At 39.4% G+C, this 13,834-nt stretch overlaps 1 protein-coding gene and 1 long non-coding RNA gene across 2 annotated transcripts in view; one reads left to right on the top strand and one right to left on the bottom strand.

Moving 5' to 3' along the window:
• Positions 1-13,834, top strand: part of LOC127532183 (uncharacterized) — an 809,822-nt gene that overhangs the window by 227,136 nt on the left and 568,852 nt on the right. The gene's annotated exons all lie outside the window — the stretch shown is intronic.
• LOC110964222 (xin actin-binding repeat-containing protein 2-like) overlaps positions 1-13,834 on the bottom strand; it is a 101,287-nt gene that overhangs the window by 41,657 nt on the left and 45,796 nt on the right. The window contains exon 2 of the mRNA XM_022212882.2: positions 9,129-9,240. Coding sequence (XP_022068574.2) covers positions 9,129-9,240 — 112 coding nt within the window. The remainder of the gene's footprint in view (positions 1-9,128; positions 9,241-13,834) is intronic.

Raw genomic sequence — 13,834 nt, 5'->3', positions numbered from 1 at the left:
ATTTTTGAGTCGTTCTGAACACTTTTCGGGTCATTTTGTGCAATTTTTGAGTCATTTTGGACAATTTTCCAGTCATTTTGGACAATTTTTGAGTCATTTTGGACAATTTTTGAGTCATTTTGGACAAGTTTCAAGTCATTTTGGATACTTTTGGAGTAATTTTGGACAAGCTTTAAGTAATTCTGGACTAGTTTGGGTCACTTTGGACAATTTTCGAGTCATTTTGGACAATTTGAGTCATTTTGGACAATTTTTAAGTCATTGTGGACAATTTTTTAGTCGTTTTGAACACTTTTTGAGTCATTTTGGGCAAGTTTTGAGTCATTTTGAACAATTTTTGAGTCATTTTGGAATTTTTTGAGTCATTGTGGACAATTTTTGAGTAATTTTAGACAATTTTCCAGTCATTTTGGACAATTTTTGAGTCATTTTGGACAAGTTTTAGGTAATTTTGGACTAGTTTGGGTCACTTTGAACAATTTTTGAGTCATTTTGGGCAATTTGAGTCATTTTGGACATATTTTAAGTCATTGTGGACAATTTTTCAGTCGTTTTGAACACTTTTCGAGTAATTTTGGGCAAGTTTTGAGTCATTTTGAACAATTTTTTAGTCATTTTGGAAATTTTTTGAGTCATTGTGGACAATTTTTGAGTCATTTTGAACAATTTTCCAGTCATTTTGGGCAATTTTTGAAGTTTTAATAATATACATGGACTTGTGTCTTAACTACTGCATTCAAGTGCAATAAACCTAAAAAATAACTTTTTTTTCCCCACATATATTTCAAAATACCAAAACTGTATCCCTCAAATTTGAAATGTAAAAAAGTTCTACAGCATCCCATGGTATCGTTTACAAAGACTCTTGTTGTGTGCGCTTTATTGTGTGTTTTTACAAACCCATCACTGCAACAAAAAGTGCTCTGAGACCTGGTGAATGTGTAAAACATTTGTCTTCACATTTACCTGTAAAAATAATGACCGATTGTTATCTGGTTTCAAATGTACCACCTATCAAAGATGAATATGGAGTCATAGCCGTGGCGCTACGCTGGGCTCTGTGGGGTTAAAATACGACCTTTTTAACAACAGGTTTGATGCTTCTCCTCTGCTTTCTGGGATGATGAGGCGGTGAGTCAGACTCCATCTAATTAGCTGACTACAACGGCGCAACAGTAAAGCAAAAAGAAAACAAAGAAATGATGATTTAAAACATATTTGTGATACATCTGTGAGTTGTTCAGCTTTGTAAAGCTTCAGAGGTGCTGTTGGGAGTATTTGTAGACTTTTTGAAAGCTAGGCTAACTCCTTCCCTCTGCTTCCTGTCCTGATGCTAAGCTACGCTAATCTACTGCTGGCTCTGGGTCCATTTATAGCAGCGCTGGCATCTTATCTACCTCTCAGCAGGAGAGTCTCCTTTAAAATAGATGTCTGCTAATAAACCTTACCAAAACAAAGATCTGTTTCTGTGTGTCATCCCTTGAGTTAAATATTTCCAGCAAAAAGCTGCTCAACCTTGAATGCTATCAAACTGGTAAATGATTTAGACTAGAGGTGTCAAACATGCAGCCCTTCAGGGGGTCCAATCCGCCCCACGGGACGACTTTGTAAAGTGTCAGAGAGAAGATATGAACTGTTACTGCCTCACATGTAACAGACACAATTATGACACAATCTTTGAGTTATTTTGGACAATTTTTGAGTCATTTTGATCAATTTGAGTTATCCTGGGCAATTTTATAGTCATTTTAGACAATTTTTGAGTCATTTTGGACAATTTTCCATTGATTTTGGACAAGTTTCAAGTCATTTTGGACCATTTTTGAGTCATTTTGGACAATTTTGAGTCATTTTGGACAATTTCCCAGTGATTTTGGACATGTTTCAAGTCATTCTGGACAATTTTTGAGTCATTTTGGACAATTTTTGAGTCATTCTGGACAATTTTCCAGTGATTCTGGACAAGTTTCCAGTAATTTTGGACAAGTTTCACGTCATTTTGGACAATTTTTGAGTCATTTTGGACAAGTTTTGAGTTATTTTGGACAATTTTCCAGTGATTTTGGACAATTTTTGAGTTATTTTTGGACAATTTTCCAGTGATTTTGGACAGGTTTCGAGTCATTTTGGACAATTTTCCAGTGATTTTGGACAATTTTCCAGTGATTTTGGACAAGTTTCGAGTCATTTTGGACAAGCTTCGAGTCATTTTGGACAATTTTCCAGTGATTCTGGACAAGTTTCCAGTGATTTTGGACAAGTTTCACGTCATTTTGGACAATTTTTGAGTCATTTTGGACAAGTTTCGAGTCATTTTGGACAATTTTCCAGTGATTTTGGACAATTTTCCAGTGATTTTGGACAAGTTTCCAGTGATTTTGGACAAGTTTCAAGTCATTTTGTCTTTGTCTTTACAAATATGTTAAACTACAAATGTAAAAATAACTTTGAGACCTTGATCATAATGTGAAATACCAGATTGTTGATTGTTCTTTTGCCATCTTGTGTCTAATTTTTGTAATATTTTGTCTTGTTTTTGTTGTTTTTTTTTGTCCTTCTGTTGTCTGACTTTTGTCGTTTGTCTCACGTTTTTGTCGTTTTGTCTTTCGTTCTTGTCATTTTGTGTTTCCTTTTAGTCTCGCTTGTGTTTATTGCGTCATTTTTGTCATTTTGCGTTTTGCTGTATTTGTCGTTTTGTGTCTTTTGTCTCGCTTGTTCTGTTTGTCTACTTTTTGTTGTTTTATTTCTTGCTTTTGTCATTTTTAGTCCCACTTGTGTCATTTGTCTAATTTTATGTCTATTTTTTGTCGCTTGTCCATTTTTTTGTTGCTTTGTAAATTTTTTGTCCAATTTTTTTTCTTTTTTGTTTTGTTTCATGTCATTTGTCAAATTTTTTGTTGCTCTGTGTCTCATTTTTGTAATATTTTGTCTTGTTTTTGTTGTTTTTTTGTCTTTTGTCCTTTGTAGACACTCTGTGACCTCCTTAAATGTGAACATTTTTGCACTAAAACAAATGCAAAATGTGGAATTGTTAGTTGTAGATTATTATGCTGTGATTTTACTGGTCCAGTCCATTTGACGTCAATTAGGCTGAACGAGGAACCTGAACTGAGATGAGTTTTACACCCTCGTCTTAGTGGGACCTTTGCTTCATCTAAAAACCAAACTCAATGTCTGTACTGAAGACGATCCTTTCTCAAAGAAGGCTCTTTAAATGCACAGAATGCCAAAGCAGTGGGAGCATTTTTAACCATCGAGGCAGACACAGGTAATCGGTGAAGTCCTACCATTGTGCTTCCTTGCTTGTTGTCTTTCTTGCTTTCTGTCCTTGCACCGCTTTCTTTTTTCTTGGACATACACTCCCCTCAAGCAATGGCAAAGGTCCTCTTTTAAAGGAGTGACCTCCTGTTTGTATCAGATCAGCCCAGGGCCATGCAGTCAGTCTTCTTTAACCTACATCCTGCTCGACAATACAGCAGAGAATCCAGCCTGTACAGCCTTGCACAAACCATTCCATGTCCATTCTCTCTACATTATTTGCTGTGATCACGACTATTTACCAGCCTCACATACGAGACACGAGGTGTTCTCAGGAGCCCACCCCATGAGGAGCCGCTGGCAGCACATCGACTGGAGGAAAGCTCGGTTATCGGGCTCGAGGAGAAGCTGCACTCTGCTGATAATCCCACTGAAATTGCACATGGATTTCCTTTTCCGAAAGAGGAAAATAAACACACTCCAGTAGAATACCAAATGAAGGGGCCTTTGAATATCCCCAAACGGAGGTCCAGAGTGTGTCCACAGTCAAATGAGTTTTAAACTAAAATAACTCCCAGTGAACAAAGCGCTGAAAGAGATCTTCAATTTGTTGGAGGACGCTGCCAATAAAGAGATTTACAGTGAAGCTGAGGATCTGTATCTGGGTTCAGAAGAGTTGTGCTAATTAATACTAATGACTTAGAGAGTTTTGCACCTGGTGTTTTGGTTTGTGAGAACTAGGGCTGGCCCGAATAGTGGTTTCTGGTCTCCGGATATTCGGGCCCGACAAATATCCGAATATTCGTTCTGCCCCGTAACGTCAGACGGTGGGCGGGGCTTGTGGCAGAGACGGCCCGAATAGTCGGATCCGTTCGTCTGGTCTCCCGGGTCCAAATTTTGCCTTCGTTTTGTCTTCAGTTGAACTGAAGAATTCCCAAACAGCGGAGGTCTTCAGCATCTTGTCTTGTGTTTATGCAACGAAGTGAAGCGTGACGTCAGAGTTGCGGGCAACCCGGCCATTTGGGTGGTGGTAACAAACAGGAATGGAGGAGCCGAGATGAGCCGAACACGCCGGGATGAGCCGAAGTGTGGCGAAGGGAAGAAACAAGCTCCGATATGAGCAGATGTGGGTCGAAGACGGAGGGAAGACATTAACACCGCATTTTCGTTCCGCCCCGTAACGTCCGACCGGGGGGGGGGCGCGAATATGCGGATACCAAAATTAATATCTGGATCCCACCGTAGCGAACGAATATTCGGATATTCAGGTCCAGCCCTAGTGAGAACACAATGCTAACACGTTCTCAACCCCAAATAGCTACACTACGCTATTGAAAAGAAAGTGCAAAACAGTCAAGAAACTGTGAAAACAGAAAGAGTCGTCACGTGTTTGCTTTTCGATGGTCTGTGAACAAATCACGTGTGATGACGGAAGCTTTCATTTGGAAAAACAGCCAAAAGTACATTACATGGAAGACAAGTTCTCTTTGTCTGCAAGTTAGGAATGTCTTATTATTCGGGCCACATTTTAAAGAATAATAATTAACACAAAATCTTTAAACTTTAAAGGAAAACCAGGAAATGTAAGCGGGTAAACAGTCTGTCTCAGGTCCTCACAGAAAGGGACTCTACCAGGATGTTTGGGTGAGCTAAGGGTGCCAACTAAGCCAAAAAAAAAATTATTAACTCATTCAAGAACTTTGGACTGAGACTATTTATTCCAGAGGCTGTTTAGCTGCTTCCTCCTGCTAAGCTAACCAACTGCTTCCTCAATTTTCACATTATGACCCATAGTTATACTGATAAAGTCCTTTAATGGCTGTATAATTATGATGGGACCAAAAGAGGAAGTAAGGAGAGTCGCAAATTCCTTGCAGGGAGGAGGTTGGGGTGGATGGATCGGACAACAAAGCGCTGGACTTTACAGGAAGATCATACTTTATCTTCGAAAATTTACTTCTGAATGCTACTTTAAAGATGAAATTCAGGGGATGAGAGAACAGACACGATAACATGGTAAAAAAACAACAGTGAATCAATCATTAGCAAAGGGGCAACTGCAGGCATCAATGGTGTAATTATGAGGGTCGCAAACCAACAAGTGCAGAGACATTGCTAATCTGTGAGCAACATCTTTAAAACCGGAAAGTTGTCTTCAAAGATAGTTGTGTGCCGTCACAGTCACTGAGGACATAAATTCTGAAAGTGACAAATGTTGTTTTTTCACAGGATGATATTATAAAGACATCATCATTAGGCAGGCAAATCTGGGAGGAGATTAATTAAAATGAAAACAGTCTTTTGGCAAATCTACCTCCAACTGGCAGCATTTGCAGACTTTGAGATATTCTCTTGGGTGAATCCGGTTTGACAAGCTTTAATCAGCCCCAGACTTAATTAAATAAATTCAGATACTTCTACACACACAACTTTTAAATAATAGAACAAAAGAATCCCTGTTTTGCTTGCCCTACTGTGTGTGCCAGAAAGAAAGCCACAGTTCCACGGCTGCGATTCTGTTGTAATATGAGACCGAACATGTGGACATGGAAGCCTGTTTACGGAGAGCAGCGGTGTGGAGATTTAGAGGTGAGCTTTGCATCTGTTTAAAGCATAGTTACTCTGCCACCGCGCTTTATTTAAACGTCGTGGCTTTGCAGCTTCTTACCCTCCGTCACTACCGTCTGTCATTTGACCTGGCAGACGAGGCGGCGCTGTCACCGTCAACTTGTCAGCCAAGACAAAAAGCCGTCGCTCAGTCGGGACAACGCCGGGGATCATCAACAAGCTCCAATTTTAGACATGGCGCAGAGATTTAGAGACGTGAACCGCAACGCGAAAGCCCGACTGATCTCAGGTGGAGATGGAAAGACGCTCATCCGGGCTGCATGAACATGTGGAGTGTCGGTGCGTGGCTGACTTTGTGAGCATGTGTGTGTGTGTGCACCTCGATACCATTTCAAGGCCTGTCAACGCATCCATCACTTTAGATTCCTACCTCTACCAATCATGCAATCTTTTTTCAGGCTCAATTTGCAATAGTTTGGCATGTAAACACTCAATCTGTGTTGCCAGAGCACAGAAAAGAACAAACATTAACACAGCTACAATCACTGCTCTATGTGAAGTGTTTTAGATTCGAACAAATGTTTTTTAAGGTAGTAGTCTACCTATAACTAAGAGTTAAAACTTGAAATTTTTGAACATTTTTATTTTTCCTTTTTTTGACTTTACTTCATTATTGTACTTTTATTGCTTTTTTTGCCAGCATATAAAGGAATATCTTAAAAAAAACAAGTTTTTGTCGGAGTATGCCATTTAATTTGGCCTAGCAACCACCATAGCAACCAAAATGAACAGCAATAACCAGTCTTCCTACCCTCAAATTGCATGTATTTTTTTCATAACCCCTTTGAAACCTTCCCCTAACTATATAAGCCTTATCGTAGGCCTAACCTGAAAATTTTGTGTGAATTTGCCTTCTAGTTGCAACCGTACCTAGCGATCGACATCTGCAAGCCAACTTTTATTTGCGACAATCTCTTTGAATCTTGTTATTTTGGCATTTTTTAAAACAATTTTTTATTAAAAAATGGTGAGAGAAGACAGAAGAAAGAGTAGATAGATTCAGAATTTTTCAAAGTGCGAGATTGTGGAAAGCCTGGAGAGAAGGGAACATGATGTATCGCCTTCATTTTTGGACTGCTTATATGTTTCATAGTGCTTTATGTTTTAACTAGACATTTTTTCCTATTTTTGTATACTTGAATGATAACCATGAAAAGAGTCCTTTTTTATTTGAGCAGAAATATTAGATGAAGTAAAAATCTGTCTGCTTAAAACATACATAACAACCAGGCGTAAACTAACCGTGACATCACTCGTTGGTTTCAACGCCGAGAAAATGAAGCCCGGATTTTGCTACTTCCTGGTCGCCATTTTGGATTTTTTGGAGCCAGTGATGTAAAAAGCGTCATCAAACAGGCTGGACCGGAGAGCAACTAGGGGCAGGACCAGTCTATGGGACTGTCTATCAAGTATAGCCACGCCCCCTGGCTCCGCCAAATTTAACGATTTATTTAAAATTCAGTATTGATTTATTTTAAGATCGGCCACCTGATCTCTCATTTTGACCATGAAAACTAACAGGAAAAAATCCTGAGCTGTAGAACATCAGTCTATCAAATTTCATTTTTTCCAAAAATGAATTGGGGTCTACGGAGAAAAAGCTTTTTGGAGCCAACCCTAGTGGACGGTGTGATATTGCAAGTTTTTGACACTTCCGGGTGGGCTTCAATTTTGGAGCCAGATGCTACGTCCATCTTTATATACAGTCTATGATAACAACGTAAGGAGTCAGCACACCAAATTTGGTGTTGATAGCTATTTTCCTTTTGAAGATATTTTTTCCACAGGATTTTTTGTATTGCTACCATGGAAACGATAAAATGTGGCAGACTTTAGCTAAATGTAAAATGCTTCTACCAGTCTGCGCGAATGGGCACAATTTATTACTGCACCGTGGACCAGTAAACAGTAATTTTTTACTGGACCGAAACAGTTTTTACTGGACCGAATATTTTATGCACAAATGTACCAAAAGTTGATGTATAATTTAATTTTAATAATTGTTATCCAAATTTACCACTTTATTAATTATGTTTGCAGGTATGTATAAAACCAAGATCAAGATTCTAGCTCAAGAAAGCCCCGAAACAGCCCATGCGTAGGTTTAAAGAGTAGAAGATAGAAACAAGTCAAGTCACAGTGGGGGCCAATACTCATACTCTCATAGCAATAGCCAAATCTAGCTCAGCATCCACCCTCTCTCATTGTACACCTGGTAAATTACCATCTACATGCACTGCCACCGTCACTACACCCTCCCACTCCATTCTACCATACCACCATCCACTTTTACCATTGAATTACTCACCATATACGTCCAATTTGACCAGAAAAACAGCTCTCAGCTTCATTTTGGCGCTACTTTCACACGCTCCTGCAGAAACTTGAATTTGTACTTGTAACCAGGAATCACGACGTGATCATGTGACATAACGTCATCATACAAAATGGCTGTCCCCACGATGTTGCATTATCCCTTGGTGATTCTCGGCGACTTTAGGGTGATTTACAGGAAAAAAATTACACCGGACATGAGACCAGTAATGTCGTAAGTTTTACCGAACTTTTGGTACACAAATCGGATTTGACCGATGGTCCGATGTCATTGGCGCACACTGTTCTACTAAATCTATCTTTCTTTGTGCCAAGTTTTGTGTTGACTGGTTGCATTGTTTAGAAATAAGTTGTTTAATAAATTAGGGTAGACTACCACCTTAACGCAGAGTTTGTGAACCGATTTCTCTTTTACACACACAAATACAAACAGAAGCCACACTCACCCACACGAAGTCAACACTGTGTGATACCTGAGAGGCCAGCGAGTTAAAAACGGACTGTACCTCACACTGTAAGCTTTATCTGTGAGTGAAAACAAACTGTAGGTAGCCACCGCAGCGCTGCTATCGCATTAATGGAAGCCCGGTATCTAGCAAACCCCCGGATTCCCATTAAAAAAGCTGCCAGGGAGGCGGCCTTATCTGGAAATGAACAATCTAGTTTTCAAAACGGGCTTTTCTGCCAAATGTTTATCTCTCAGAACAAATGGGACACAGCATTGCATTAAGCATCCTGCAGCCTTTGTTGTTGGCTTGACGGAGTAGTTGTTGTAACCCTGATGCAACCGCAGAGCCGGGCCTCCGATAATGCCTTACAACACATCTGACGTTGCATCAGAGCAGAATAACTTTCAGAACTCTGCTGTTAAAACACGATCCCCACGTGAGAAAGGAGAAAACACTCACAGAGAGCGGCGTCCTGAGGCGAGGCCATGGTCTGATGAGCTGATGGGTCCGTCTGAGCGAGGCTGCTGGACGTCGGTCTTTTGGCCGGGAAGGCGTGGACGGCTGCAACTTCCTGGTCAGAGAGACACAGAGCTATCAGAGGAAACACCTGCGCTGCTTCAACAGGGAGGTACAGAGAGGTGAGGCTACGGGTCGTTCAGAAACAGCTGGCCGGAGTACACTGTAAAAAAATGCTGTTTTTACCGGAAGACATTTCTTACATTTACGATAAATAAATGTATCGATATCGTTGATTTTAGGGTTAAAAATGTGCGTCATTCCATATTTTACTGTAAAAGAAAAAGTCTTAACCTTTAAAAATTCAAAAATCTACATGAAAATACCAAATAAAATAAAGTCTGTGTAACTAATTATAAACAGTACAGCATTTTTGTCATAAATATTCAAGCAAATGTCCGTTATTAACACAAAAGTACATTAATTTGACCGTAACAAACTGTATTTTTTACATGTAATAAATGCAGAAATTGCCGTGTTATAAATATTGCAGCATGTTTCCATTACACTGTAAAAAAATGTTGTTTTTTTTACAGGAAATTTCCAGAAGCTGTGTTTGCCAGAATGCTACCGGAAAACATTTTCTACATTTGCGATAAAGAAATGCACTGATATTGTGGATTTTAGGGTGAAAAATGTGCTTCATTTCATATTTTATTGTTTAAAAAAAAGCTTCAAACTTTAAAAATTTGAGAATTTACATGTAAATATCTGTGTATTTTTTAGCAAAATTGCAGTTTTTAACACAAAAGTACATGTAATAACAGCAGAAACTGCCATGTTCTAAATATTACAGCATGTTTCCATTACACTGTAAAAAAATGTTTTTTTACAGTAAATTTCCAGAAGCTGTGTTTGCCAGAATGCTACCAGAAAACATTTTCTACAGTTACGATCAAGAAATGAAATGATATTGTTGATTTTAGGGTTAAAAATGTGCTTTACTTCATATTTTAATATTTTATTGTTAAAAAAAAAGCTTCAAACTTTAAAAATTTGAGAATATACATGTAAATATCTGTGTATTTTTTAGCAAAATTGCAGTTTTTAACACATAAATACATGTAATAAAAGCAGAAATTGCCATGTTCTAAATATTGCAGCATGTTTCCATAACCAGTACAACAACATGTACATTTAACTGTGAAAAACTGTATTTTTTTGGAGAATTAAATGCAAAAATTAAAGTATTATTATTCATTTTTCCATTAAAAACTGTGCAGGAGAGGGGAAATGCATTTTTCAAGAGAGAAAATAATAATTTTTCTCCTGATTAACTTATTTACGGTGATTCAAACCGTGTCTAGATTTTACAGATTTTCACCGTAAAACGTACAAGCATTTTTTTACAGTGTACACTCATGCTAACACGCGTACTTTGAACGTGAAAAATGACACAATCGGACATCTGGCAGCATTTAAGATTTGAATTCCAGTGAGACCTTGTTGTTGTCATTTGGTTTGCATGCACAAGCGCACACACACACACACACACACACACACACACACACACACACACACACACACACACACACACACACACACACAATTACGCAACTACACACACACACAAACCCACAGCTACACACACGTGTGAGCGTAACGAGAGACGACCTTGAACAGAATGTGAGCACTGACTGGAAAGTTAGTGTAAACAGCACCGGGTTGAATTTTAATAGAGCCACTCTCCGGCTGTAACTAAAGGTGTTTTCACGGCTTCTATTGATAAAAGGTACAACATTGGTAAACGGCGCGTCCTCGGTGCGCCCGCCTGTTTTTCCCCTCGAAGCATTTTGTCAGAACTTAGAAGTCGGCCGGTGCAGCACGCCTATTCAGTTGCAAATCATCCCCATGGGGAACAAACACACCTGTGACTGTGCGTCTTCATTTGCAAATCAAATGCTTCCCCCCACAGCGCTCCTGCGACAGCTCCTAGCCGTGCGTCGACACAGAGCGACAACAAACAGCTCGGCACACGGCCGAACCACGTGGAACTTATTCGCTCACATCCCAACGACTTTCTGTCTCTGCTCAAGGTGTCGGCGGTAATTTTAGAATCGCAGCAAAGGACAAACGTCGTCCTCAAGAATCCCATTTAGCAAGTCTCCAGCAGCCATGCGTGGTCATTTGCATGCTGTCCTATAGAAACAAAAACACACACAAATGCACACTGCTGCACAACAACAAGGATGTAAAGCAGGGGTGTCCAACATGCGGCCCACGGGACAAAACTGGACCTCCAGAGGGTCCAATCCGGCCCACGGGACAAATTAGTAAAACTATAAATTTAAAATCATTTCTAGACCATGACAAGTTGATTTGATCATAAAGTAAAATACTAGATTGTTCATTGTTCTTTTGTGTCTCATTTTTCTAATATTTTGTCCCGTTTTTGTCTGACTTTTGTCGTTTGTCTCATGTTGTTGGCGTTTTGTGTTTCCTATTTGTCTCGCTTGTGTTTTTTGTCTCAGTTTTGGTCATTTTGTGTTTTGCTTTATTTGCTTTTTGTCTTGTTTTTGTTGTGTTGTGTCTTTTTGTCTTGCTGGTGTTGTCTTATTTTTGTAATTTTGCGTTAATTTTTTTTTTTGGTCTTGTGTCATTTGTCTCTTATTTTTGTCATTTTGTGTCTCATTTTTTGTAATATTTTCTCTTGTTTTGTTGTTTGTCTTTTTTAAATTGACTTTTGTCGTTTTGTTTCTCATTTTTGTCATTTGTTGTTTCCTTTTTGTCTCGCTCACATTTTTTGTCATTTTGTGCTTCGCTTTATACGCTGTTTTGTGCATCGTTTGTGCCATTTTGTGTTGGTTGTCCACTTTTGCATCGTTGTGTTTCTCGCTTTTGGCATGTTTGATCTCATTGGTGTCATTTTTTTGTCTAGTTTGTGTCGTTTGTCCATTGTTTGGTCTCTTTGTAGCCTTTTTGTCTAATTCTTTGTCTCTTGTTTTGTTTTTTTTTGTCATTTGCCTCATGATTTGTCGTTTTGTTTCTTGCTTTTGTCATTTTTGATCTCATTGGTGTCATTTTTGTCTCGCTTTTGTCGTTTGTTTATTTTTTGTCGCTTTGTAACCTTTCGGTTAAATTCTTTGTCTCTTTTTTGCTTTGTTTCGTGTCGTTTGCCTCATTTTTTTGTTGTTTTGTGTCTCGCTTTTGCTATTTTTATTTCTCATTTCTGTAATATTTTGTCGTTTTTGTTTTTTTTTGTCTGACTTTTGTCGTTTTGATCATAGAGTAAAATACTACATCGTTCAGATCCAGATGTGACTAAATGTTGTGTTCCTTTGTAGACACTCTGTGATCTGGAAGTTGTAATGTGGAAATGATAAACTGAGGTTGAATGTTGTTGAAGTTGAACTTACTTTTCCTAAGAAATATCAGGTTGTTATTGATGTTTTGTATAAAGATAATTCATTAAACGTGAACTTTTTTGCACTGAAACAAAGGAAACATTTGCAGTTGTGTTTATTTATAGGTTATCATGCTGTGGTTTTACTGGTCCAGCCCACTGGGATCAAACTGGGCTGAATGTGGAACCTGAACTAGGAGGAGTTTGACGCCGCTGATGTAAACATAATCTCCCTTTTTCTGTGTCTCTGCTGAAGCAGGTCTCACAGTGAATAAAGATCAGATCAGAGAGCACACCCTCCCTTTGTGTTTGCCTCCTGATATTAAACTGAGTGCTGTATCCATAACAGAGTGTCACTTCGCTCGGCGGATGATTAGCTACACGAGCGGTGAGGATGTTTAAAAGGCCAGCGCGTGGAAAACGTCAGTGCATGTGCTCGCAGTGCTGTGAGTTCATTACAGGTGGTTAGAGGGGTGAATGTCACCGAATGAGCCATGAAAAAGATCCAAACATTCACCTTCCTCTGGCTATCTGACCGGTTTGTTTGCTCCTCACTTCAAGCGTGTTTGAATAATGCATGCGTGTGGTGCGTGGGCGTGAACACTTTTTTTCACACATTAATATATACTTACCGGTTGCATCAGATGGAACTCTGAGGAATCTCATTACAGACTAACTCTGGGTCCTCACACAGCAGAGGAAGTGCTGAATATTGGAACTAGGAAAGTCAAATCTCCACTGTCTGTGTAGGTTCTCATTCATCCAGGTCATGGTTATCCAAAGTTCTTTAAATCAATCCATTGGACTTTCCTTGAGGACACCAATGTTCAGTGTTCAGATTTTGGACAGGGAGGACAGATGGTTTGAGAGAGGAGTGAAAGAAGCCATCCATGTCAAAGTAGAGAAGCCTTCTCTGAACGGGGGGTGGGGTCGTCTGTGACATCATCTTTCGCCAATTTACAATCAGGTCCTTTCAAAACTCCCCAAAAGAACTACTCAGCAGACTCATGCTAATGACCACCATTAGCAGATGAGGGCTCAGTGACATCTGTGCATTTCAACGACCCCCACCGATACTCACAATGACCATCGTTGAGTACAAGTCTACAATTCCATTTAGCAGACACTTTTGTCCAAAGCGACGTACAACGCAAGCAAGAATTCAGACATAAGGAAAAACCTGTAGTAAGTGCAAAAAGTGCTTCAAGTGTGATTGGTCAAAGGTGTTGCCATCAAGTTGCAGAAGAAGTGCCAACCCCCCCCACCCCCCACCCCCCACCTCCCCGCCCTCGCCCACCCCACCCCA

This window comes from Acanthochromis polyacanthus, chromosome 22 (assembly GCF_021347895.1).
Source record: "Acanthochromis polyacanthus isolate Apoly-LR-REF ecotype Palm Island chromosome 22, KAUST_Apoly_ChrSc, whole genome shotgun sequence".
Classification (NCBI taxonomy): Eukaryota; Metazoa; Chordata; class Actinopteri; family Pomacentridae; genus Acanthochromis; species Acanthochromis polyacanthus.
The sequence above is the reverse complement of the archived record's forward strand: the minus strand, read 5'-3'. Positions and strand labels throughout refer to the sequence as shown.